Genomic DNA, 27860 nt, shown 5'->3' on the forward strand with positions numbered 1-27860 from the left:
CAGACGGACGGCCTCCCCTCGGCCGGCGGAGGAGAGGCCGGGCGCGCCACGCCCCTCATCCCGGCATTCCCTGCGCCCGCTCGCCACGGCTCGGCTCGGCTGCGGCTCTGCGGCTGCACTCGCGCCATGGCTGCCTACAGCAAATATCTCACCGTGCGCCATTCCGCCATTGTCGGCGGCACGGCCGCCGCCTGCGCGCTGCTCTGCCTGCTCAACAAGCGGCGGGCCGCGGCCCAGCACGGGTGAGCCGGACGGGGCGCGGCGCGAAGGGCCGGGGGCGAGCGGCGGTGGTGCGCGGGGCCGGGCGGGACGGAGTGGGGCCCAGAGGCCGGGCCCGGGGCTCTCCCTGCCGTGGGGCTCGCTGCCTCCGACCCTCGGGACCGCGTCCTGGGGAGGGGGCGGCATCCGCTGCCCCGGCTCCGCTGCTCGAATTGTATTCGCTTTCTTAGCTTTCCCATCTGCGAGCTCGCGCTGAGAAAAGTTAAATGTTTAGGTTTGTCCTGTCTGTAGGGGTAGTAACGGGCGCGGGTTATTCTGGTGCCCGCCGACAGCTGTAGCAGAGATAGCGCCTGCTTGGGTTACCTGTGAGGGCGGCCCACCTGTGTGTGTGTGTGTTGGGACGGGAGTCTACTGACCCCTGAGGAGCACTCGGGTACCAGGACGTGAGATGGGTGGAGAAGGTGCTCCACGCTCAGCCCTTGCGTGGTGCTGGCAGATCTGTGGATCTCAGTTGCCGGCCGTGTGCTGAAGACCTGGCTGTACAGTTAGATATCGTGTAATTGCTATAACCCTGTCCTGGTGCTAAACACAGATGGTGAAATGGACTTGCTCAATAGACTTAAGCAATTGCATACCTGTAGTTAAGCAATGACCTAGTGTTATTTTACCTAATTCCTTTCATGCAGGTGATATCTTCACAAGTTTCTGAAGTTAGGTAACTTTGTCATATACCATACATAAAACGTGAGCAACACAGGGCTTCTTGGAATTTGTTATGTTATGTTGTTTGCATGGGAGTGGAAACAAGATCCTGAACTGTTGATGATGGTTTGTTCTTCTGTCCAATTCATTGGGAAGGGTGATATTTTCCAGTTATCTCTGCTGAATTTAGTCAAACACCTTCTATAAAAAGGTGAAAAGCTGTATAGATGAGCTTGAAAGTGGAAAGTTGAGAGGGTTACTACAAGACTTTCCTACTTAGTGTATTGTAATGCTGTCTATAAGAAAGACTGGGCCAGGCAGACATTCTAGGAGAATCTAAGTTTGTACTTCAGACTGAATGTGCTTTTGAAGTGAACCTTTTAATTGTCCACACTTTCCTTGCTTTCTCTTTGTTGAGGAGTTCTGGGTTATGTTTGGTTTAGAGCATGCCTTCAGCTGTAGATTGAGGTCCAATGTAGTTTTGAAGTATACTCCTGAAATACATATAATGTGGGTCCTGGGTTGTCCCTGAACTGTGTTGCAGGTTTCTTGATGTTGATCTGTTGGACTCAACAAGAAGAGTGCCTTGAGAGTGAGAGTTGAGAGTGAATGTAATGAAACTGAATTCTAGCTTAAATGTTGAAAATTGTATTTGGATTGTATTCCTCCTGTAGGAATCATGATTTTGCTACATACAGTGTTAAAAATCTGAGTTATTTGTACATATTAGGTGACCACGCACTATTATGTTATTGTCTGCTGTAAAGTGGAGATGATTCACACATTTAGCAGTTGAATGGAGTTGAGGTGGTCTGACCTAATATGACCTATACCTTTTTCCTCTATCTATACTACAGTTATCCTCCTACCTCTTTGTTACTGCTGTAATCTGCCTCTCTTATGCTGTTTTGCTTTCTCAAATCTATCTAGAAATGCAGTTTCTAAAATAAGTACCATGTTGCTAGCTAGTTTGTACCTATGCAACTACTGCTTTAGGCTTTTGAGGTGCTTTGTTGCATAGCTCTTAATACTGCTGTTATGCTGGGGCTGTGAATTCCAAACTCTACATCCACCATTCAGTTGTTTCATAGCCAGCTATGCTGTCCTTTTTTTGAGGGTGGTATTTGCTCATCGGTCCTCCTTCTTTTCTCCACATTTTCCTTGTGAGGCAAACCTTGCCAGGAGCATTATAAAATGCTGCCTATCAAGAAGAGGCAGTAAGCAAGTTACACTGCCTACACCACAAAAGCAACCACATATTACTGTTGCCTCATCCTCTTTTAGTCTTGTTAGTTTAAGTGTCTTTCATTTCCTAATGCTTTGTTGCTAATGTAAATTATAGCATACTTTTGGAAAGGACTGTCACTGTGCCAAATTTTTATATTCCATCATACTTGTGCTGGTATACAACACAGACATACAATACTGACAATACAAATAAATCTGCGTGGAATAATAGTTAAAAATTTCTAAGGCCTGGCATGCCATCTAATTTTTGTGTCTACTTTGGAAAGATGGAGAAAAGTGGCTGTCCTGAATTCTACTTTTCTGTAAGGAGAAGAATTTTTTGTCAATCTAGATAATCTAGATTGTGGCATATTTGCAGCTTGAGGCTAACTGAAGTGTGTCAGTAATGGCAAACTGTAGTGTTATGTATGTGAATGCCTTTGTTTACCTTAGTATGTAATGTGTGAAAATGTTGTCTTGTGCGTGTCACATGAATTTCAGCTTCTTGAATTCTGGAAGGTGAAATTGTATGATGTATATCAATATTGTGGACTTGAATGGAGACTAGCATTTTGCTGTGGAAGCGCAAAATGTATAGGCAGAACTTACTGTCAGTATATTTCCTTACACGTATTTCTGTCTCATGCTGATATGCTATTATATCATGTTTCCCTGATATAAATGTCTTTTTTTAAATGTCTACTGGAATGCTGTGGTGGTTCTCTATTACTGCTGGCCAAAATTGAGAAGTAAAACAAGATAAAATGCAAATTAAGAAAAGCAACACAAGTGACTGCCAAACATAGCAAGTCAAGTGTGTGTTTGTTGAATGTGTAACACAACAAAACAGACTTGCCTTACACAGACTTCTGAGATTGTGTGTGTTACTTTTGATAGGGAATAGTCAGCTATAGAAACTACTGTAGGAGGAACAGACAACTCTCATTTCGGCTGTCAGGCAATAGGTTCGAAGTCCAGTACAACTCATATCAAGTAGTGAGGTATGAATAATTAAGCTGGATGTTACACTAGCCTACCTTAGTAGGTCAAAGATCATGTAATTAGTGTTAGTTGGCTTAGTCACAGCTGTTCTTCTGTGGGACCTATTACATTGCTCATCTGTTTTGCAGAGCTGAGAGGCTGTATCTCTTGCAGTTGACAATAAATTTTAACTACTAATTTCTAAAATCCCCCAAAATAGCCCAGTACATAACTGCTGACTTGTAGTAAGAAGCTCAGTGGTATTCCACATTGCTTTCTGTGCTTTAGTCAAGGCAGTAAAAATGCCCTGTTTTTCCATTTGTGTTGCTCTTCTCAAAATCAAGTCTGTTTTCCTTGGAAAACATTTCACTACTCGGGAGGGAGGAAGTTGTTACATGTAAATGCAATAATGACCTGAGCTGTGGTGTTTGGAGTGCTTTTATAGTGGAAAAAAATATTGTCCTGTTTGGGAAACTACATAATTCTGTGTATATAGTACAGGAGAAACCAATCATGACTTTAATTTGTCAGGAGCAATTGTTACAAGTATAAAGGATTTCAGCGTTGATGGGTTTTTTGACCACTGAAAAACTCACTTCCGTTTAAGGGAATTACTCACAAAAATCTGCATTAAAGACCAGTGTTTCTTTTCCCTTCACTCCCTCTGTTGAGCGTTGGAGAAAAATATGAAGAACAGAAGAAAGAAGGAAGACCAATGGAGGTCCAATCAAGTAGTCTTTGTACTTTGTCCTCTCTCTGCTGAAACGACAGCAAAAAGTTTAATGCCCAAGACCTTGGGCAAATGTCAGTGAGCAAGATCTGAAAAGGCTGGTTTTTGGAGCTGGTGTTTTCTTTTCAGTAATAAACAGTACTGAAATAGGACTACTCAAATAATCTGTAGCATTTTCCTAACTGATGCTGTGTTCTGGTGCATTATGAGTACTATTTGGCTGTATGCAAACACAAACAGCAAATATTTCCTTTTAATATCTGCTGTTACTATGGGATAGCAATTTGTTGCTAGGAATTACTATTTTAATTGAATGCAGATGGCTTCAGATTTACTGAGAATGCATGAATGTAGTTTGTAATTTATATTTTTTGTGACATTAAAGAAACCAACCCAACCAGGGACTGAAACAGCTGTAGCAGTTTGGTTCGTGTAAACTTTTTTCTTCTTTAAACACAGACTGTAAGCTCATATTGGATACTGACAGTCAAAAAAAATGGTAAATAATGAAATAGGGTTATACACAGTATAGGACTGACTGAAAAAGGAAGGAAAAAGGAAAATCTATGCTGTATAATGCTTAAAGTAAGATGAAGTTATTTTTCATTTGCAGAAGTCTAACCCCATGTCTTATGAGCTTTGTCTTACATGTTAGACATCACTGCCTAGAACAAGAAACTTAAGATTTGGTTGCTTTAGAAATAAAACCTTAGTGGGTGGTACGTAAGTGAGCTGGTTGTTTGTGACTCTCTCACTCTAGTGGAAATTGTTCCTTAGTCTCTTTGTAGTTGGAAGCGAAGTACTTGCACAGATGGAGAGCGTATTTGGATTATTTTCAAAAAGTATTGAATACATACAGGTTTCTGCTGGAGAAGGGACCTGAAAGGAGTTTGGAGCTGCGAGATTAGGGAATGAGAATAAGCTGAATATAGTAGGAACTTTTAGTATATGGAAAGTGACAAGATGTTTAGAATCTGCTCCTAGATGCACTTGCCTTCCCCTATCACCCAGTACATCCATTAAAATCCAAGTGGATGCTGGTGTATAGAAACTTAATTTTGTATGCATTAAACCTTTGAAATCCAAGTGATTTCTCCCCCTTTTTTGAAGAAAAAAAAAATGCTTAAAGGAAGAAAAATATTTGCCTGGAGCTTCAGAGATTGGATTGGTCCAAAGTGAGGAGTTGTTGGTGCAATGAATGTCAAGCAGGCTTTTACACAGGTCAGCTTAGGTGATGTGTGACTGCTGCACTTTGCTGTCACTGGGCTTTTCAGCCGCCTTCCTCTCAGGGAGTGGAAGTTGGTGTGTGTCAGGACTGCCCTTGAACTTGACAGTGATTCATGTAAGTAAACTGGAACTGATAAAAACTTGTTCAAACATTACGAAATCTAATACAGAAGTTAAAACCTAGTGAGTGACACCTGTAACTTAAAACAAGTCTTGCTTTTTGTTATTCAGCGTTTTTTGCACTTAAGATATTATTCTCTTTCTTATTCCGTCTTTCTTTAGGCTCTGAAGATGTGTGTGTGAGGTCCATGCTTGGTACTTTGCGCATGCTTGGTACTTTGTTCCAGTGTGGAGATGCCAAGACTGACTAAAAAGGTTGAAACTGCATTGCAGCAGATGGCTAGGTTGCTTCCGTGTATGTGGAAGCTTTAAAGAGAACCTGTGCTGCACAATGGAGAGGCTAAAGAAACTATCAAGAAAGATTAGGCAGCGACAACATGGTGCTCTGAACCAGAACATAAATGTGACTGATCAGTCCATTGCTTGCCACTTCTGTGTTAACATGAAAAACAAAACAATTCACCAAAACATACAGATGGGATTACTAGAAGATGTATCTAAAATCTGACCTTGTGGGGGAAAAAAAAAAAGCCTCCCTGAGGCTCAGAAAAGCTGTCTTCAGCTGGAGGGCAAGGAGACAGGAGGAACTGGGTGACTCAGGCCTTCTCCTCGAGTTCAGACTGCATTTGTTTTGGGCCTGGGTAGTTAACTTGTGGCTTCTCTTTTATTAAGTTGCTGAAAATGGCTGTTCTCTAAGCCAGGATCTAGTGCATGAGTGTGTGACAGTGTGCAGCAGGGTTTTTTCATGTTGCAGGAGGGAGGACAAAATCTTTTTCCTCTGGTGTAGCTGAGGGAGAATGACAGCCTCATCTTAGGCCAGACCGCAAGCTTATGGAAAAACAACAGCTTTAGCCTTTTTCCTTTGTCTTACTCTGTTACTGAGATGCAGGCTTATACTGGAACTGAGATTTTCCTCTAAAACAGTGCTGCTTTGTTGCCTTCTGAAGTGCTTCTAGAAACTTTCTGAGCGTTAGTGGCGCAGCAGTCAGAGCTCAGCTTCCAGTCCCTAGCTGCCTGTGACCTTTCAATCCCTTTCTGGGTCACCTGAATGCCTTCTCTCACGTTATTTTTGGTTGTGCTGCAACTAGTTGCCGATGTTGAGCCAAGAAAATTGTTCCCTTCATTTCTGTGTGCTCTGAGGGTGCACTGTATAAATGTGCATCCTTTTGGATTGTGCCTGCTGCCCTTGACCCAAAGTAACTGTGCTGTTGCTCTCTTGCTCTGCGCTGGGTATGCAGTGTGGAGCTGTCTGTCAGTGATTACACTGGGAGGTACACGCTGTGTTTCTCAATACAGCTGTTAGTCCCTCCCACCATATGTCTCTGCAATTGTACTCCATCTTTAGTTGTTTGAATTGCATTGTCTTTGCTGTGTCAGAGCGTGACTGAAAATGGACTGAAAATTGCACCTGTATTCATGCAAGGGCTGCAAAAAACACACACAAAGATTGCTCAGAGGTAGCAACTGTTTGAAAAGTTCAGTTTCTCTCTATAGCAGAACCTCTTCCTTTGTGCTGGGTTTAGCAGAAGCCAGATATCCTATAGAAAGCAGGTAGCATGACCTGAACTTTGTAGCTTCTTTATAGTTAGTCACAATATACTGTTTTCAATCTCTGATTTCCACTTTGACTGTCATTAAACTGCAAGACTTACTTATCTCTGTCTTTATCTCTGCAATTTCATGTGGTTACAATCAGCTCAGTGTAGATTGCTTCCATGGAACTAATGAACTTTAGCCTAGAAGGAGGCTGATATTTCAAGAAACTGTAATTCTTTAACTTTCCTGTTTGCTAACAAATAGCACAGAACTACATTTGCCAAGTAGTTCCCTTTATGTAACCAGACTTGATGGTCTCTGGAAAGCTTTTTGCTGTGCTTCTGAAATCACTTTCTTCTGCAGTAATACTGAGAATGATCCTTTGAGCAACCACCATTGTTGCATGTTTCTTTAAAGAGAATAGTTTTACTGATAAGGGAATGCAGAGGCAAATCCAGCACTGCTTCCTTTCAGCTGTCTGAAAATGGCTCTTGCTTCTGTAGTTCTTGTTACCCTAGCCACGTCAGCCTCTGTGTGGACACTATCTAACTAGGTTTCAGTGTCACTCTGTGGTGAAGTGAGAGCAACCGGGCTAAAGGCTGAAAGTAGAGCTTTTCTGCAGTTAGATAGTGGCTGCCTGAATGATAGTAACACTGACTGAATGGCTGTGAGACAGAGTGCACTAAGTTGAGTTGTATCCATATCTTTTTCTTCCACATCACCAAATCAACCTTCATAGTTCAAAGCCCACTGATGACAGGTGCACTAACTTGAATAAAGTGCTTTGTAGTGCAAACTGGAGAGTGGGGTGTGTGGGTTAAGTAATCTCTCAAATGAACACCGCAGTAAAAACCAGCCTGTTTCTGTTCCCAGCAGCCCATACTCATGCTGCTCAGACTAAAGCATGTCCCCATACCAGGAAAAGTGCAATAGAGGAACTGGGCAGCATAACTGAGCAGCATAAGGCTGCTCTAGCATTAGGTAAAGTCTGAAATAACGGGGAGCTGAATTGGCTCATATGTTGGAGTTTTCTGCTGCAACCAGATAGTCTTGCTGTATTCTTGCTGACTAACTGAGGATGTTATTTAGTCTTTACACTCAGTGAGAATGCAACCACAATTCTCACACAAACCTCTACAATAGGATAATGGAGTTGGGAGTAGTGCCAGCAGGTAGCAGCCTGAGAAAGTGGGACTTCTGAGAAGGAAAGTGCCTGGAACAGAATGCAGAGGAGTTACAGTGGAGTCTTTTGTTGCAAGCAAAACAGTTTTACTTCTGGAAATGACACTGGACTAATTTTGTTAATGTTGAGAGCAACTTGGATCTCTTGAGCCCTAGTTGTTCTGCATCTCAGTAACCTGTAGTTAGTCTGCGGTTGCTTCATTTCTAGTGAAGGTATTAGACTTGTTGGAGCATGCGTGATTTCTTTTTTTGGAAGAAAAACATCATTACAGCTCCATTTTCATTTACAAATATGTAATTTTTATCTTAATCTTTGTTTCTGTGATTACTCTGTGAATACAAATACAAATTAAATGCAAGTTCACAAATATGGCTGTTTCTGAACAGTTGTTTTTCTTTAGTGGATAATCAGTTTCATGCAAATTCAGTTCCTTCACCTACTGAATTTCTACAGTTACTGTAGGAGAAACGTATTAAATACTTCAGGTATTCAGCTGGACCTCATATTCTTAATATAGTATTATTTTGATATATTAGTATCTGATCATTTTAAAGCAGCAGTGGCTGTATATTGAGTGCTGTGACTTCAAACTTTGGCGGACCTTGAAGTTACAAAGGTAGGAGTTATTGTAGGGTATCTTGAAGAGCAGCATGCTTTTATTTTGCACTTCTGCAATTCATGAATCATGCAGGAAGATAGCCACTTAGTTTGATCAGTTATTAACTCATAAGAGTAATGCTTTTCTCTTTCTCCCAAACCAGATGTGGCCATGCTCCTAAACTGATCCTTACTTTAGGGCTTTTTTTTTTTTTTTTTTTTTTTTTTTTTTTTCCTTAATAGGTCTTTTGTACTTTGAAAAATTAGATGTATCAAGAAGGAGTGAAATTTCTTATGGCAGCAGTAGGTCACTCCTGCATCACCAGGCTGTAGTCTCTACCTAAATTATTTCTTAGACTCTGCGTGCTGTTACCATTTCCAAATGTTTCCTTTGTGTTACATCTCTTCTGAACTTTTGTTATTTCTCACTGGTCTGCCCTCTACTGTGTGTCATGTTCTTTACTCTGTATTTTGCACAAGTAGTAATAGGAGATTTTTGCCTTCTCCTTTCGAGCTTGTGCTTCACCATTACCTTTAATTAAGCTCTTCTTAAGCTGGCATCTCTTCCTTCTCACTTTCTGGTCTCCTTTTTTCATGTTCTTCTGCTGCCCTGCCTCTTCCTTCTTTGTAATTAAGTTGTTTTGCTTCATTGGTCAATGACATTGAGGTCTTCCCAATCATCATAAATTAAAGTAGACGTCCTAGGTACCTCCTTTGCAGCACTTAAAAGCACAGGTGTGAGATGATGCTGATAAAGTTGTGGATAAGTGTTTACAGGACAGTGTCTGCACTTTTGGGGGAGTTGGAGGCAGAAGGAGCAGTGCCTTGCTTACTCTGTGCTTCCCTGGGATTTCCTACCTACTGGCTTGAAACTGTTATTGTAGTTGGGCCTGCTGTAAATACTTTTATTATGATGTTGGAGAAATGTTACAATTTGGTGTGGATGGCTGACACTTTTAAACTACATAAATGTGTAAACTCTCCCACTGTTTTCACACGCTTATTCGATGTTCAGAAAGAAAGACAAACTGTAACTGTCTTAAATGCCAGCTTGCTTTTTTTAAAGGGCAGAGACAATACTTTTGTGTTCTTGGGTGATTGTTGGTAAGTGTTTTTCCTCTAACCCCTTTGAAAATGAGGGGAGGAAAGAAAGGACAGAATGAAAAACAAAAACCAGAGCACACCTTTGCAGAGCCTTAGTTTCACAGGATCTTCTTCCCATGCAGCACAGGCTATTAAGCAAATAATCTTTATGAATAGCATAATGAGTTATTTGAAAGTCAAATATCTTGCGAAACAAATCTGTTTGGCTTATGTAGACAGTGTGAAATTGAAGTTGGTCTGCTGAACCTGCATTCAAGTAGTTTCACTTGTGGTCACTGGAGCCTTGCAGCCAGACCTACTAAGTATTTTTATTATTTTTTTTTTAGAGATGTAGAAACACTGAGAGTTAGTGGTGCAAAACACAAGGTGAAGCAGAACTCGAGATAAGAGGGAGGCTTAATCTCCCTATATGAAACCAAATTGTAGAATGGATAACTTTTCATGTGACAGTGTAAAATTAGCAAGTAAGTTTGATACAGGTATTCCTGCTGTGAGGCCGCTATGCTGCTTTGTAGTAGGTGGTAGAGATGTAATCTACAGCTTTTCTGTTTGTCTCCTGTGTGTAGAGATCAAGAAAATGCACGTTAATAAAAAGTGAAATACTTTTATTTTTCTTTTACAGTAGAAGAAGTGGAAAACAAGCCTTGCAGAGCAATGAGGTAATTATTTCTTCATGTTATATATATTTAATAATTGTAAGTGCTATTGATCCTTTTTTTGCTTTCTGTCCCGTAATTGCAGCTTTGGTTTGGACACAGTGATGAGTATGATGCAAGTGTAGTTTGAATGACACCTTCAGACTTGTAATGGTGAAACAAATGGAAGAATCAGAGTAATCGCATATAACTGAAGTTTTTGTTAGTGCTTGATGTGTGCCATATGCTTTTTCATCTCTTTGTGCATCATGAACATTTAAGGACTAGTTCTCTAAGTTTGATCGTACTCTGAGCAATAAAGAGCTACCAGTAGAGTTCAAGCAATCAATGGTCTAGAGAAGCAATGGGATGTGGCCTTAGGAATATTGGCAGATGATGTCTTCCAGAGACGAGCAACTTCGAGATGGCAAAATGCTTTATAACTTGTTTTAATATTTGTTTTATATTACATTTGTTTTAATGCTTGAACTAATGATTTTGTATCATGACAACTATTTCCTATTGCACCTTGTTCTGATAGCTTAGTTCCTACTTAAGATTTCTGTTAGGTGTTAATGCATGCAATCCCAATTCGTACATTTCTTTTAACTTGTGTGAGCAAGTCTTAAAATTGGCAGGAAAAATTGCAAAAAACTGCAGAAGGAAGATAGCTGTATGTAATGCAGCTAGGGAGAATATCACACCATCTAAACATGCTTTACAGAAATCTCTCTTTTGTTGTTCTGCTTGTTCTATGTGGAGCAGAAAGAGGGAAAGAAGGAGCGAGCGATGGTGGACAGGTTGTTTATTGCAAGGATATGTCGAATCCTGAAAATAATGGTCCCTAGAGCACTTTGTAAGGAGGTAAGCATTGCCTTGAGTAACAAAGACAAATGGGTGTTTTTGGAGTTGTTTTCTCTTGTAATATACCTTGCTAGAATAGGGCAAAATTGTAGTGCGTACTTTAAAATGGCAAAAAAACACGTAAGTATAAAAAGCTACATCCGCTTTCAGTTATTAGAGTGCTAAAATGTGATGACTTTTATCCATTGTTTAACTATTATATATCCATTTCTGTTGTAGACAGGTTATTTGCTACTTATTGCTGTAATGCTGGTACTCCGCACATATTGTGATATTTGGATGATTCAAAATGGAACAGTCATTGAAAGGTATCTATTAACTGCTTATTTTAAAATATTTTTCTTTTATCAGGGGAGGGTGGTTTAATTCAGACACTTATTGCATATTAATGTGCCCAAGTAACTGGCATAGTCATAATTTCATAGCTCCTATTATTTTGAAAAGGAGAAAAAAAGATTATTGTTCTGCTCTTGGACACTATTTATTTTTAAATCAAATGTACCTCTTGGTAAATGATTTTGCAGTCATATTTTGTGCATTGACAACTCTAAGTCTTGTGGTGATCTGAATGTCCAGGGAGGTGCTTTAGAATGGTTATGTGATGGTCCTGCAACAAATGAAGTCAATGTACAGGTGACTGCATAGCAGAACTTGGGGGCATTAGAACTAGAGGTGTAAAGTAAGTTTTGAATAGAATCAGAAATATGTAGTTCTGTTAAATTACCGATATTTTGTTCCCATAATACAATTGTAAAGAAAGATAATAGGGGGGCTATTCAAGATGATCCTTTAAAACTTACTGCTGCTGTTCTGGTGTTTAAAAACTGCTGCACTTGGTAACATAGGCAGTCACATACTCTGCTAATTTTCCATAGTTGCTGCAACAGTGAAGCTACTGTGCTATGCTGTTGCTGTGTTTTTCCTCTTCGCTTCAGAACTGGTGAACTGTTAGTCTTTTTAGTCGTTCATTTGCAATATTTTTTTCATCATCATCAGCAATATTTTTTTTAATTGGTTATAAATCAAATTGGCTCATCTTTAAGATGTAATAAAATTCTAATACTGATATGCTTCTATCTTCATATTGCTTTGTCTTTTCAGCTAGAAAATTCAGATTCTATTCTTTTGAAACTGTCAGCCAGCTAGTAGCAATAATATTTTGGCTGTCCAGCTTATCTGTTATATTAGCACCTCTGATCTTGTAATGTCAAGAACATGTAAGGAAGTTCAGTGGCAGTAGTTATATCTTTATATCAGAGGATAATTTTGTTTTGTTACTAGTGGGAGATGATAAGAATTCTCCTGATGCATATTTTACTTGAGTTTGTCATTCTTGATCCTACAGCTACAAACCGCTGGTCTTCACTGTGAGTTTTTTTTTTCCTCTGCTGTGTGATCCACTGACAGTTTCTCCATTTGAATACTACCAGATTATAGTTTCTCTTGTAAATAACTCTTAGCTTATGGCTGTTTGCAGTGCTATCATTGGTCGCAGCAGAAAAGATTTCAAGAAATACTTGCTGAACTTCATTGCCGCAATGCCTGCCGTAAGTGCTTTTCTTGGATTTGAGATATTTTCTGCTATAAGAATGGCACAAATGAAAATTTGAGGAAAAGATTTCAAATGGGTGTCTCAGAGTCTGTGGGGAGTAGTTGCGTTATGTGAAGGTCTGTATTGAACAGATTTAATTTCCTGGCTTCATATGTGAGAGACTATTGGCACATTTCTGCGTGCTTGCTGACTTTGCTGTTACGTGTAGTTTTTCAGGTTGGTTTTGTTTGTGGTAGTTTTGGCTAACTGCACAGTATGGCACCTGTAGGACTGCCTAGTCTCGTTCTGTGAATTGGGTGATGTTTAGCAATGCAGTTTTAGAATTTTTTGATACAATCGAAGAACTCTTCAGTTTTCTAGCTTTAAATTTCTTACAACTCTTTTCTAAGACTTGGGTTTTTTCCCATTGACTTTTCCTTCAGCTTTCGAAAATCTGACTCCTGCTAGATTAAAAAAAAAAAAAAAGACAACACAATTGTTACTACCTAATAAATAATCTAGCTGTTATATGGTAGGCATAATAGTGAATCAGTCATTAGGGCACTTTGGCCACATTAAAGGGTGGCTCTCTTAGTTTAGCAGAAAAGCTAAAGATTTGTTATCTGAATGTTGGTTAATGTTAGATCTTCTGATGTGATGAGTACCACAGAGAACTGGAGTTGTCAAAAATGTAAATGAAAACTTAATCAGTAATTGTGTGGACACCATATATTTGGTTTTAAGTAAGTTAAACAGTATTATTGACTTCCAGAGGACAATTCCCCTACTTTAAAGTGTTTGCACAAGCTGTGCTGCAGATGAATTGAGGTATATTGAATCTTGTTAGCTAAATATTGAAATACTGTCTCTTTCTAGATCTCTTTAGTAAATAACTTCTTGAAATATGGTCTAAATGAATTGAAACTCTGCTTCCGAGTAAGGCTCACCAGATACCTCTATGAGGAATATCTCAAGTGAGTAACACCTTGTTAATGTCCAGTGTTTTTAAAAACTGAATTGATCCAAATCGAAACAAATCAGTTTAAGGCCATAGTAAGAAATTAGCAAGATGCTTAGTAGTTATATTATTTAGAAAAGACTTCTGATTGTATTTAGCATGGAAAAGGATGAGTGGTTCATCCAGGTTGTATATGGCAACAGGTGCAAAGATGGCAGAGTTGGCTCAAATGGACAAAAAAAAAAAATAGGCTTTTATTAATAGGTGAGCTCTCAAAGTCCTTCAGTTGTTCTTGTTTGGTGCTAATAATCTACTGGCTGGATTGGATGTATGAATTTGAGTAGCTTCTTACATTCTTCTGCACTAAATTTAGGTTGTCAGATGTGCTGTTGAGATGATCACAAAGATCTTCTATCTCAAAATGCAGCTCCAGAGCGTAGAGCAGTGTGGAACTGAGATTCAGCAAGGGTGATGTTCTGGAGCCTAAACAGGAGAGTTGATGTGGGTCTGTTCTTGCAGAAGCATAAACAGTGTTGACTCCATGCAGTCATTTAATGTCTGCATTGTTTTCCCCCTTATTGCATGATGTAAGGAATTTCCAATTATTTGAGATCATAAGGTTATGATATCTTTTTTTTCTGCCTCTTAACCACTGTTTCGTTACAGGGCTTATACATACTACAAAATGGGAAATCTGGACAACAGAATAGCTAACCCAGATCAACTCCTTACACAGGATGTGGAAAAATTCTGTAACAGTGTAGTGGACCTGTACTCAAACCTTAGCAAGGTAATCTTTTTTATAGAGAGCTTTGAGTTATAGATGTGGTCAAAAAAAAAATTTGTTTAAGCTATTATGGTAATATCTTTTTTCCTCTGCAGTTCCCATAACCTCTGCTAAAACCCTGTGATAGGTTGTAAAATTTTTCCTTAAATTTTATTTTAAAGAACATAATGCTCTTTTTAAACAGGTAAGCAGGGATGTGTGTGTACTTTCTCAGCTAGTTAGATTTCAGAAGAAGAATAACTGCTTATTCATAGTTAAATAGAAATACTACTATGGCTAGGGAGGTGTGGCTGAGTGCATCTTCCTTTGTTTCATGTATTAAACTTTGTTTTTTGATGCAATGAGGTAAAGTCACAATTATATATTCATATTATGCTGATATTCTAATGTTTTGTTTCCTCTATGCTTGTGTTACAGCCCTTCTTGGATATAGTTTTGTATATCTTCAAGCTAACAAGTGCAATAGGAGCTCAGGTAACTTGAGTGTTTTCTACATAAATAAGTTTTATCCCTTTGGTTCTAGCATTGTATCTGGAGTCTGAGAAGAATGTTAGATCTTAATCATAGTTTAATCCATTATTTCAGAGGATATACTAAAATTTGCTTTAATACTTAGTGTTTTATAAACTTCAGTTCTTTTTGTCTTGAGGCAAGCAAGATAAAAGCTCTCAAGCTTGAAGAGGATAGGTTTAGAGGTTTAGGTTAACCCTGAGCAACCTAATTGATCTCTGATGTTGCTGTTTCCAACATAGGAGTTGGACTAGATGACCTTTAAAGGTCCCTTCCAGCTCTAAGATTTCTATGATTCTGTGGTCTAAAAAGCAGAATTTGCAGGCACTCAGCTATCACAAAGCGTAAGTTCTTTGTTTTCTTTTGGCTGTTGCTTGGGAATTCCCTTTGGAACAGTGCTCTTTCTGATTGCTCTTATCTTGCGTGTCTGGCTTTTAAGGGAAAAATTAGTTTTCCTGTTTCTTTGTAACCTGTATAAAGAGGAGCCTTTCCTTGGGTGGAAACGAAGGAGAGAAGGTAGGAAGGATTTAGGAAACTGAGTGAAACAAGTAAGCAAAATGGGAGATGTAGATTTTCTCTGGATGATGATAAAAATTTGAGTAGAGAGCTGGGAGGGAGAATTACATCCCTAAACATGGAATTAGGAGCAAGAAGATCATGCTGGCTGCATGAAAGAGGAGCAGCACGAAAGGGATTGTAAGGAGATGCTAATACAGTGTGGAAAGAGAGAATCAAGGATGTCAAGGATTTAATGCTTTCTGTGCATTTTGGATAAAGGTGTTGCAGTTTCCATTGGATTGTAAATCTTGGTTGCAAACCATTGGATTGAAAATTTTTATTCCCTTTTGATATTTACAGGGTCCAGCTAGCATGATGGCATACTTGATTGTGTCAGGGTTTTTCCTTACACGTTTAAGGAGACCAATTGGCAAGATGACTATCGTAGAACAAAAATATGAAGGGGAGTACAGATACGTCAACTCACGGCTTATTACAAACAGGTACAGATTTACTTGGTTAGCAAGATAGAAGTGACAAAATAATTCTGTGGCGTAAATAGAGGCTGGATGTTAAAATATATTCTGAAAGACACTATCGGTTCTGAGTCTTCACATCTTTATGCAGATCATGTAATGGTTTCTATTTGCATTGTATTCCTAATTTAAAAGAACAGCTGTATACGTGGTAGTTGTTCGAGGGCAAAACCTCCTATTTCAGACAGAAAGAACAGTCTGTTTTATAGTTGACTCTTTCAGATTGTCATTTAAAAAAAAATGAAGTTTCCTTCTTTGTCTTTTTTTTAAAGTGAAGAAATTGCTTTCTATAATGGAAATTTGAGAGAAAAACAGACTATTCACAGAACCTTCCGTAAACTGGTAAGACTTCTAAAAACACTTTAAACAAAACTTTGATTATTTTCTCATCATGATTCAAGTTTATCTTTTTTTTCCTTGACATTCTTTTGAACCTTTCTCCAGTTTTATTTCTTCAGAAAAGGGCTTATCTAACACTGTTTCCATTAAGTTCATTTTCTTGAAACAGCTGATTTTTGTACTAGCAATCTTAAAATCAGTTCAATTATGACCAGCTTTGTGTCAAAGAATTTTTGCATAGTAGTTAGTACTATAATTTCAGCTAAAATAATTATTCTAATGTAACTGTATTGCATAAACTGACTTTGAGGTTCTGGTCAAAAGAAAGATATTGTGTAGTACAGAAATGGATAATATCTTGGATTTTTGTAATATATGATCTCTTGAGAAGTTGTCATACACAGGTTTCTCTAAGAACATTCTGAATAATTAATAAACAAATGAACTACATTGAAAGATTTGTTTCTTATTTTGGTTCAGTATAACTGTATGCAGTTGTATATGCAAAAATAGAGTGGAATGAAAGTGGAGACTGCAAAGAAAAAGCTGAGAAATAGAAATGTCCTAAAATGTGTGTCTGCAAAAACATTCATTTGAAACTACTCCTAGTTCTCCTGATTAAGTCTTACTTTGCAATTCAAATGTGGTTTAACTCTTCAACACTGATTTTTGTCTGTTCAGCGCATTACAAATGAAACACTTCAGTCTTGTCTTCCTTTCTACTTGTGTATGTCTCAGCCTTTGACTTCTTGTGCCTCATGTTTCTTGTTCAGAAACTAAGGGCCTTTTAGTTTATTTTTTTATTTTGTATACCATCTTTTTCCTTAATTCTTTCTGTTCTTTGTTTTGCCAACTTTCAACACTTCTGTCCACTTCTCCACCTCTTTTTCCTGCTGCAGAGTTTTATTTCCTTGCTTATTTTGCGCTCTTTAATTTGGAGCTCTTCTAAGCCTTTCCCTTGGTTCTTGATGTGTACGTCTGTATAAATTAAACTGAGTTGTTACTATCATCAGATTATAGATCTGTTTTTAGAATAAAATCAGGATGTAGTTTTGACTGAATGGTCTTTCTCTTGCTGCTCAACTCCTTTTTACTCACCACCGTTACTGACCCCTTTCTATGCTTAATTTCAGGTGTAGATTTTCTTGATCTAGAATGCAGATGTTTGCCAGTAGGGACATTGGTAGTAGTTATCACAGTTAGGCTGCAGGCTTTGTTAAGGGCTTTTGTGAAAAATACTGAAAAATAACTATACTTGGATTCAAAATTAAAAAAAAAAAAAAAAAAAAAACATAGTAAAACAAGGACTGATAAAGTTTGATTTCTTTATTTCTGTAACTTGCCAGGTGGAACACTTACATAACTTCATCCTGTTCCGGTTCTCTATGGGTTTCATTGATACTATCATTGCCAAATGTAAGTGTTCAGTACTAATGGACTGTATTAAATAGCCAGCACTAAATTGTTTTTCTTTTAATTGCTAAATTAGTATATGGGTTAATATTTACCCTTAAAAACTACAGATCTTGCCACTGTGGTTGGTTACCTGGTTGTTAGTCGTCCATTTTTGAACCTGGCTGATCCTCGTCATCAGAATAGTACCCATGCAGAACTTCTAGAGGTAAGCACAACAGAATTTAAAACAATATATTGAATTTATGTTTTGTTAGTTCATATAAAGAAACTTTATTCTACTCTAGGATTACTACCAAAGTGGAAGAATGTTACTGAGAATGTCTCAAGCTTTGGGTAGAATAGTCCTAGCAGGTCGTGAAATGACGAGATTGGCTGGGTAAGTGTGACACTACTTGCGTAAGATGATCTTTCTTGAAGTTATGTTTCTGCTGATTCTCATCTCATTTTAGGAAACAGGTAATTGTAGAATTAAAATGAGCTATGTGCTTTGTTCATAATAGTGTATTGAAAAATTAAAAATATTTTGCACTGGAAACGCTGTATTTGAAGACATGATATTTGCTTCCACTAAAAAGAAGCAGCGTACAGTTTGAATGGTTAGTTGAAAGGATGTTGGCAGGTACCTGTGAATCAGTTATGTGTTATTTTACCAAAATGTTTGGGGGTTTGTTTTTCACTTAGAATACGTCCTTCACTAAAATATGGAATATCTGACTGCAGTAGGAAAAGGTTCTTACAACCTCAGTGCAATTCTAAACTCTTCACTTCCTGTGCTGGTTTGATGAACATTTCATTTTGACTTTTTAATAGAATACTACTCCTCACATAGATTTCTGAAACTTCTAAGGATTATTTATAAGTTTTGTTTTCTTTAGTTTCACAGCTCGGATTACGGAATTAATGCAGGTTCTGAAGGATTTGAATAGTGGCAAATATCAACGTACCATGGTATCGCAGGAAAAAGGTAAATGGGCTGCATGGTGTGCAATACCAGGCATCTCTTCCTAATGCTCCAGTTTCTAATACATTTTTTCTTTAAATTAAGATGCAGATATGAAACAAGCTGTACCTTTGATACCGGGATCTGGCGAAATTATCAACACCGATAACCTTATCAAGTATGTTTTTCAAGTTCCTACACCTTTGGTATTTTTAACATAGTCTGTTTTTTTTAGTCTTCTACCACTGTTTATAGAGCAATACACTTAATTACAATAAGAAATTCCTGCTGTAGCATAGATCACTTATAAACAATTCCCTCTCATTACCATTTAACACTTCTGTTCTGAGAGTCGGTCTTTGTTTTTCAATATTAGCAGGAAATGTAATGCTTGTTGTATTCACTTAGCCTTCTTGGCAACATTTTCTGCTGCCTGACTTTTTTTTTTTTTTTAATGTGTCATCAGTCCTTTAGAAAATATTTTGATAGCATGTTTTGTTCTTTGATGTAGTTCAGTTGCAAAAATCAGGAAGAAGTCTGTATTCATTTTCAAAGCACTTGTATGCTTTGGTCACTGATATACTTAAGTAGCAGGTTGTTTTATTTTTTTTGTGGCCTAAAAAACATAGGTGGATGTAGTAGTACTACGGAAACAAAGACACCAAGTAAGGCAGGTTAAGACATTAAATAGCTTCAATCTGGTTAGTGTGGAACTCAGATATGGGAGTATAGGTGGAGGGCAGGAGAAGGAAGTTGGTGATAGAGCTATTTTAAAAAAGCAAGCTAAAACCATAGGATGTTTTGGAGACTAAAGATTTAGAAATATTCAGAGAACAGATACATGAGGGTCAAGAGGGTTTTCAAGAGGGTCAGTAAACACCCAACAAACAAAAACAGTCTTAATTTTCTTAGCTGCTGATTGTTAGAAACTGAGATAATGTACTGAATGAAATACTGCTGAAGTCATCTCTGTTCCTGAAATCTTTGCCTAAGCATGCAGTGCTAGCTAGCTTTAGGCATCTGCTCTCATTTTGATTTATTTTATTCTTAAAATGCAAATAGGTTTGATCATGTTCCATTGGTGACACCTAATGGTGATGTTTTGATCCAAGACCTGAACTTTGAGGTAAGATTTTAAATATCATTCCAATGGTATTGTGCTTCATTTTATACTTCAAAGTGAAAATGGTAAGTGGTCAGAGTTTAAAACAAAACAAAAAAACCCAACAAAACAAGAACAAAAACAAGCAAACAAAAATGCTTGTATGATGTGCATATGCAAGAACAAAATTCATGTTTTTCCTTAATTTTGAAAAATAAAGGCAGTAAACTGTTGTTGCAAATAAAGTTTGTTACAAGTATGTTTTTTTTCCAGCTGCAATTGATGCCAAAGTAGCTGGAGAAAAGAATTTAAGTATTGTTGGAAATTCTTCACTGATGTCAAAATCTGCTACTATGTACAAGCCTACAAGGACAAGAGTTTGTCTTATCATTTATAGCAGCTTTCAGTAGCTTTCAGCAGTACTTTCTCACTACTGTTTTAATGTTTTGTCTTTCCATTTTTAGGTTCGATCTGGTACAAATGTTCTGGTTTGTGGGCCAAATGGATGTGGGAAGAGCTCACTTTTTCGTGTTCTTGGTGAAGTAAGGAAACTTTCAAATAGATTTGGAAGAATCTGCAACAGAAACACAATTGTAGAACTTTTTTCCTCAAGTTTAAATCTTTTTCTTGTAGTTGTGGCCATTGTTTGGTGGACGTTTAACAAAACCTGTAAGAGGAAAGTTGTTCTATGTTCCTCAGGTGAGATAAAGCACTTTAACAGACAAGTCTTCTCTCTCTTCCTTTGATGATTCTTCATAAATATTTGACATAACTTATTGTCTGTAACTGTCTCAGAGACCATATATGACTCTTGGAACACTCAGAGATCAAGTTATATACCCAGATACTTTAGAAGATCAGCGAAAGAAAGGGATTTCTGACCAGGTAATAAGTGATTCATTTACTCATATTAAGTGAAACAAATGGTTGTGCTTTAGATTAAAAATACTGATACTATTAAAAACACTACATTTAGTTTGTTTCTAATGTTTATCGTGGTTGATGTTACACCTGCATAGTAGGATAACCCTTTATAACTCTTCTAAATATATATATATTTAAAGCTCACTGAAACTTTATTACTACTTTTCAAAAAAGGTGCTGAAGGAGTACTTGGATAATGTCCAGCTGGGTCAAATCTTGGAGCGTGAAGGAGGCTGGGACAGTGTTCAGGACTGGATGGATGTGCTCAGTGGAGGAGAAAAGCAGAGAATGGCTGTATGTCTCAAAAGCATAAGTACTTAAAAAATACAGGAAATAAGTTGAAAATGCAATCTGGATTTTAAGCAAATTTTGTGTATTAAATATTGATATTTTACTTAAAGAAGGAAACCCCAAAAAGTGAAGTATCTGAATATAGCAAAAACAGATAGTTAAAGAAACAATTACTTTTGCTTGAAATGTAGTAAGAATGTTGAGCTTGTAGCACTCCTTGCGCTTTGATTATGTGAAACATGATTTTAAAATAATGGTTTTGCAAGTAAAAACAAAAAATCAATGATGTAATGTACAGCTCTCAATTCTCTGGCTGCAGTAAATTTTTGGACATCGATTTTAAGTTTAAAATGTCACAAGGCTGTACTGACTGCAGTCGTGTATCCACATAGTTTCTTTGGTTTGCATTCCAGATGGCAAGACTATTTTATCATAAGCCCCAGTTTGCAATTCTGGATGAATGCACCAGTGCTGTTAGTGTTGATGTAGAAGGCTACATTTACAGCCACTGCCGAAAGGTAAGTCCTTTCCTTTTATTTTTCAATGAATTGTACAAGAAAGCATTCCTGTATTCTCACTGCTTTTAGTGAGTTTCTATTTTAGAAAGACTGGAGATAAAATTGCTAGCTATAGCAGTTGTGTCAGTCCTTAGTGAATACACGTATGTTTCATCACTTTAGTGTAATTATTTCTTCCTGCAGTAATGCCTCATGAATCTCTGTAGTAGAAATGGCCCACTGCTATTTCATTTCTTCTCACCTACTCAGTTCTGTGATTTACATAGCAAATAACCTGGTCGTCTTCCCAGACATTCTGCATGCTTCTATGGTGCCTTGCAGAAAGATAATCTTTTTTCTTTGTTATTTGAGAGGGCCAGGCTGCATCTTCCAACTCCAGATAAGTATTCTTTACTACTTCAGAAAAAAACTTATATTAAGTGCCTAGTATTGTTTCAAACCTAGTGTGGGAGCTCGAATATGTGTTATACAATGAAGTATTCAGGGTGTGCATGAAGATGTTTCTGGAGGAGAACGCTCAGGGCCTTCACAAATCAGTGCTGCAGAAGAACTTTGGCACTGCCTAGCCACTCTTTCTCATTTCTTCTGCTCTTGCATCCCTGAGATTGTATTACTAAGAAAATCTTTGTTTTTTCCTTAGTATTCATCCATTGTTCATCATGGCTAAGAAAAGCGAAAAAGTTTACTTAGTCTACAAGAGATATTTGAAATGTACTCCTAAAAACATGTAATGTTTTTCCTCAAATACATCTCTAGAATTGTATCTGTGGTTAAGAGGAAACTTGAAAATAGTATAAGTGGATTCTATCTTATGCCTAGTATAGAATTTAATGGAGGGAGGAAAAAGAAAAGCTCAGGGCATGCAAGGTCTCTTTGTGCGTGCTAGGGTTCGATAAGTGTTTTAAAGTCTCTTGGTGATTGAGGTGGACATGTGATACTCTGCATCAGAACTCTCATTAGATGAGGACTGCAGAATAATAGGCATTGTTTCTTGAAGTAATTTTGCCACATAACTATGAATACTGTGAACATTTTGTAAGAACAGTTTAGGGTGTTTTATTTCATTAAGACTGGAATGTCTGCTTGTTTTTAGAATTACTGTTGCCAGGTGACTAACGCATATTGCTGAGAAACAGAGTTCCTATCTAATCTGTCCTTGCAGAAACAAAGAAAATTACCGTTTTATTATTGGAGCCATTTGGTCTTGTATTTGGTACAGCTGCTGGGGATGCATAGTTAACTGAGTTGCAAGGAAGCAAAGGAAAATTGCCTTTAAGTTGTCCCTTACAAAGGTTATAATTAATAGCTTTTGTGGCCTGGGGATTTGTGACTTTTTTTTTCCATGTTTAAGTAGACTATTTTAAATTATCAGCCGTATTTTAGTCACCTGAAGCTTTATCTTCCTTGCCTTATTAATACCAAAAGATCAGGAGCAAGAGAATGGTGAAATCAATTGGGAAAGTTGGAACTCTTTTTTTTTTTTTTTTTTTAATTGTAAGTTCTTGCATTAAGGCTGCGTATTTACACTACTTACTACTACACAGACTAGTGGTCTGGAAGCTTGTTTTTATGAATTTAACTTCATCAGCTGTATCAGGCTGAAAAATAAATACTATCTCTCCATGAGAAAAATGACATTAACTGCCTTATTTCCTTATTCATGTAGGTTGGCATTACTCTCTTCACTGTATCCCACCGGAAGTCACTCTGGAAGCATCATGATGTACGTAATCTATCCTTTTACTAAGTATATCTGTAGTTGGTTGAGATTTATTTTGATTTTTCTATTAAATTCAAGATGTTCACATCTTATTTCCTAGTAGGTCACGTTCTGTTTTATTAAAAGGTTAATTTAATAAAAGGATTATTTCATAATACTGTTGCAGTATTTGAAATATTCTTGTACATCTAATTATGAAAAGTTTTTAGCCTGAAAAAATAACCCTAAGCCAACAGCAAACCAACTTTAATGAGAGTTCAGTACAAAGTATGGAGAACTTGCTTTCAGAAGATACCTACCTCCTAAACCTGTACATAAATTTCTCTCTAATACATAGACCCAAACTGTGTGTGTGTATAACAGGAAGGGAGGAGGGGTGGATGCTGAATTAATATAGAGGGATGAATGTTTGCTTTCAGTACATTGTCACAGCGGACAGAAGATCGACATTCCGTCTGGGTGTGACCTGTAGATTGATGCTTTATAAAAACAAAATCTGTGTGTGTTTATGTACATTATGCACACACATACTTTTTTCTGCTAGAGGTAATCAAATTTAGTGAAGCACAAGGTGGGAAGCCCTGGCCAACTGAATTCAAGATTTTATGTTAAAGCTTCTTAAAAATTGTAACTTATTTGTGCGCTTACGGGGTGGTAATTTTTAAGGGATTGATAATGTATGTGTTTTTGTTTCAGTTTTACTTGCGCATGGATGGCAGAGGAAACTATGAATTCAAGAAGATAACTGAAGACACAGTTGAATTTGGATCTTAAAGCTCATAAACTGAACTGCTACAGAGACTGATTACTGGAAATGTGTAGAATGGCAAACCTTGTACAGTAAATTTACTCAGCTTGTTTTTAAACAAATTAACTAGGATAACTTAAAACAAGCTCTTAAGCGTTTACTATTATGTAGGATATTGCTAATTGTGTATATGTTGGTTTAATTATTAATATGTACTAAGAATGTCTTTATTCTTGTGGTTTAAAAACCTGCCTAAATTAAATTGGGCTTAAATCAGTGTAACCTGATTCATCCTGGGATGCAAACCATTTGAAATCAGCTGATTTGACTTTTGTAGACTTTCTTTCCCTTCAGTGAAAAGCCCTGTTAAAATTAGGGTTGCTACCTCTTTCTTGTTCCTGCAAAGCAGTCTTGGATATTTTGCTCTGTTCTATGCATTTTTCTGAGTTATCTCAAACAATGCAGGACATTATCCCATCTTCAGATCTATGCTCTGCTTGGTTCAGAAAGAGCCTTTTCCTTCACCAAGCCTTGTGATGTAGCCAATACACTTTTGCTGATGAAGAATGGACTGAACCTGAAAGATGAAACTAATTCCTTCTGCTAAGAAAATTAAGCCAGTGCTGTGCTGGGTTTTGGGTTTTCTTTTGATCTTTGTCTGTCCATGCTGTCATCTGCTGCTCACTAATCTCATTCTCTTCTGATTTATTAAGACCTCTTCTATAGCTCCACCTTTTCTGTCAATGAAACCCTATGGTAACAAAGAGTTGAGAGGAAATTGAGGGTGGAAAGGGTTAATCAATCAGAAGGGGAAAAGAAAAATGATGTTCCAGCTATCTGAGAAAGCAAATAGTTCTCACAAAGTGTAGGAGCAATCATTCTTCTCTTGAAATTGGTAGAAGTTAGAAAAGACTCAGATCATTCTCTGGAAGATAACTTTAACAGGCTGTTCTGTGTCCTGTGTGTGTGTTCAGTTTTGTGATGCAGCAGCTACTTTTCCTTTTCTTTCTCTTAAAAAAAAAAAAAAAAAAATCATATCTCCTTGTGGTTTTGGCTGCTTTACAGATACAAATTTGAAAGTAAGTGATAATGGTACTTGATAGATTTTTCTAGTCTGTGAAGCCTAAAATAATGCTTTCACCCTTCAAATTTTTCTCTAATTTCGGTTGCGAAGTTTCTTGATTCCTGATTTAAAAAGTAAAAATAAAAAATTTACCAGCAGTTCTCAGTGCTGTCTGAGTACAGCTAGTCCCTGCTGGTTTTATTATTCTGGCTGCCAAATCCCTTGATGAATTCAAACTCTTAAATTGTTTACTGTAACCATTTTTCCCCCATACAAATGATGACTCTGGTGGCCATGAGATTTTGACAAACATAAATGCAGCAAGGTGAATTTTGTCATCAGAGAGTAGGAAGGTATAACTCAAACTGAATTCCTGTTTAAGCTTTAAAACAAAAAATTGCAATACCTGTTCTACACTGAAGGTCTAGTAATTCCTTACTGTTCCACATAAGAAATAATATAGGAATGCATTATGTGAAGGCATGCATAAAATATGCAATAAATCTGCTCTGTGCATCTTTTATCACAGATTTAGGTTTAAAAAATGTCTTTTCATCAAATGGGAATGAATTTGGATGTTCTGCTTTATGTTGATTTCCTTATTTCATCATCTTTCATGTTGAGATGGCTACCTGTTAGTATTTTCCTTTGATCATAGTTCTTGCCCTTAACTTTCCCTGCTAGTACTCTTTGATAGTATTCAAATGCAAACAGCTATCCTAGTCTAAGAATCCACTGATCACAGTAGATTTGTGGTAGGATGCATCGAGGAAAGTCAAAGTGTGTCACATTCAGGAGCATAAGGTGCCAGAACAAATTTTTATGCTCATTCCACAAATAGAAAACAAATAGACAAATCTCATGTTACTAATTTTCTATTCACTCAGATTTGTGTATCAGCCTAATTTGTACTGTAGCAGGTAGCAGCATGCATTAAGTGAGGTTGTAATATTTTTTTTTTTGACTGAAACTGTGAAAATATGAATGCCAGATAGCTATTGTTGTGAAAATTGTCAGCACAAATGCAACAGCTTCTCTTGGAAGGGTTGTTATACCAGCCCCTTTGTGTAACATGAAGCAAAAAAAAAAAAAAAAATCAATTAAAATGAGGAAGTTGCTGTTACGTTTGTGATTAGGACAGACTTGGAATATTTCAACAAAATTCTAACGTTGACAAGCCAAACCATACACAGCACTGATAAGGAACCCCAGCAACCAGTCCTGTGGTTCCTCACAATTCAATGGGTTGCTAACAGAGTTTTGTGTAACCTCAGATTTATTTAATAAACTAAAAAAAGTCCTATTTTACATCCAAGGAGAAATAATTTGACTTTATAGACGACATGGCATTCATTGACATGGAAGATGCTATATTTCCTTAGGGTCAGGACCTAGCGTTTCTGAATATACTGAGAGGGAAGAGAAAACATCCTGAGCTTGATTGCAAACAAGGCTTATAAAATAGTACAAGAAATGTTTTAGAATGATATTCTTAAAAGGCCTTATATTGAGGTATTTTGAGATAGGCTTGATATAAGTGAATGTAAAACCTAATGAAAGTGATCAAGTCTCAATTATGTTGCAGAATTGCACTGTGATGCTGTATTTTAGCTCGTAAGTCTTTTTAATAGCACAAGTTGGAATTCTGTAAATTGGAATTCTGATCTATCTTGGTAAGGCAGAGTACTGAACTGTTGATGCTTTGAAGATGGTATTGGTACTAGTCAGGTGGCTGCATTTCAACAGTGGTGGGAAACATTCCTGTATGTAAATACTGTAAAGTGTTTTTGAGGGGAAAATGGCGCTATATAAATGTAAGACATTAAGTGCCTCTGAAATAATAAATCTAAAGATGAAATATGTTCAAGCTTTTTGTGTTTCTTGATGTGTTCAGGATTTTTGTAACAATACGGAACATGTATTCAACAACTACTGAATTACTGAGCTACTTGACTTGTGTCCAGCTTATAAAGGGTGTAGTTCTGCCTGATATTCATCCAGGCATCAGCCAGACGATGCCATCCACTTGTAGGTTTAACAAAAACATGAACGCACTACTCAAAGATTTATAACTCAGTTGCTTTGTGTATATGTGCATTAATCTGTTCTAAATCTGCTCTGATTTTGACCTTTTTCTCTCCTACATCCTTTGTCCACTTCTTATCCCTCAAAATTTGCCTATGTTGGAAGGGTGTAGACTTGCATAAGATTAACATAGAATCATAGAATCACAAGGTTGGAAACGACCTATAAGATCATGCAGTCCAACCATCTCCTCCTCACCATTGCCACCACTAGTACTAAACCATATCACGCAGCACGTCATATGTGTGCTCATGTGGTAATTCTTTTGAATGCTCCCTGTTCCTTGTACTTTGAGGAAGTTATGTGTATTGTATCAGTTTTCTTTTTTGTTGTTGTTGTGGTAGATATCTCCCCCTATCAGTAAATCTATCATCCCCCTATCAGGATGCTTGAAGCTGTGTAGTCTAAGAGTAATAGATTTACCTAAATGAATTGATAGCAGGGATGTTATCCTGTCATCAGTGCTTCTAACACTAGCAGTTTTTTCTTAACTGAGACTAAGAATGTCCAACCAACTTGTATATGTAAAGGATAGAGCTACCGGAAGCCTCTCAAATTCAATTGAAAAATCAAGTGTTCAACTTAACTGAAGAGCTGAATGACGTTTTACATTATGGATGTGATATTTAATATTCTAATATTTTGAGCACTGTAAAGTTTGCTGCTTGTAGAATTTTGGCCTATCTGCTACCCAGTTCCTTAAAGTATTTTATATGCATCAGTACCAATTCTTCCTTATGTAAAGAGAAAATACTGATTTATGGAGCAG

General features: G+C 37.4%; 1 protein-coding gene across 2 annotated transcripts; it reads left to right on the plus strand.

The window, feature by feature from the left end:
• Window positions 1-50: 50 nt before the first annotated feature.
• ABCD3 (ATP binding cassette subfamily D member 3) lies at window positions 51-26112 on the plus strand. 2 transcript variants are annotated; one of them, XM_048945053.1, is made up of 23 exons: window positions 51-242; window positions 10249-10285; window positions 11027-11125; window positions 11345-11433; window positions 12603-12672; window positions 13533-13630; window positions 14281-14404; window positions 14819-14875; window positions 15770-15912; window positions 16218-16287; window positions 17631-17700; window positions 17808-17905; window positions 17985-18076; window positions 18576-18664; window positions 18746-18818; window positions 19703-19766; window positions 20207-20284; window positions 20376-20441; window positions 20538-20627; window positions 20841-20960; window positions 21371-21475; window positions 23142-23198; window positions 23892-26112. In XM_048945053.1, the coding sequence occupies exons 1-23, from the start codon at window positions 127-129 to the stop codon at window positions 23967-23969; spliced, it is 1983 nt and encodes a 660-aa protein (XP_048801010.1). In that variant the 5' UTR covers window positions 51-126; the 3' UTR covers window positions 23970-26112. The 2 variants fall into 2 exon arrangements, with proteins under 2 accessions (XP_048801010.1, XP_048801011.1); XM_048945054.1 differs by lacking the exon at window positions 51-242 and adding an exon at window positions 5119-5201.
• Window positions 26113-27860: the final 1748 nt, after the last annotated feature.

Source organism: Lagopus muta, chromosome 5, assembly GCF_023343835.1.
Source record: "Lagopus muta isolate bLagMut1 chromosome 5, bLagMut1 primary, whole genome shotgun sequence".
Taxonomy (NCBI): Eukaryota; Metazoa; Chordata; class Aves; order Galliformes; family Phasianidae; genus Lagopus; species Lagopus muta.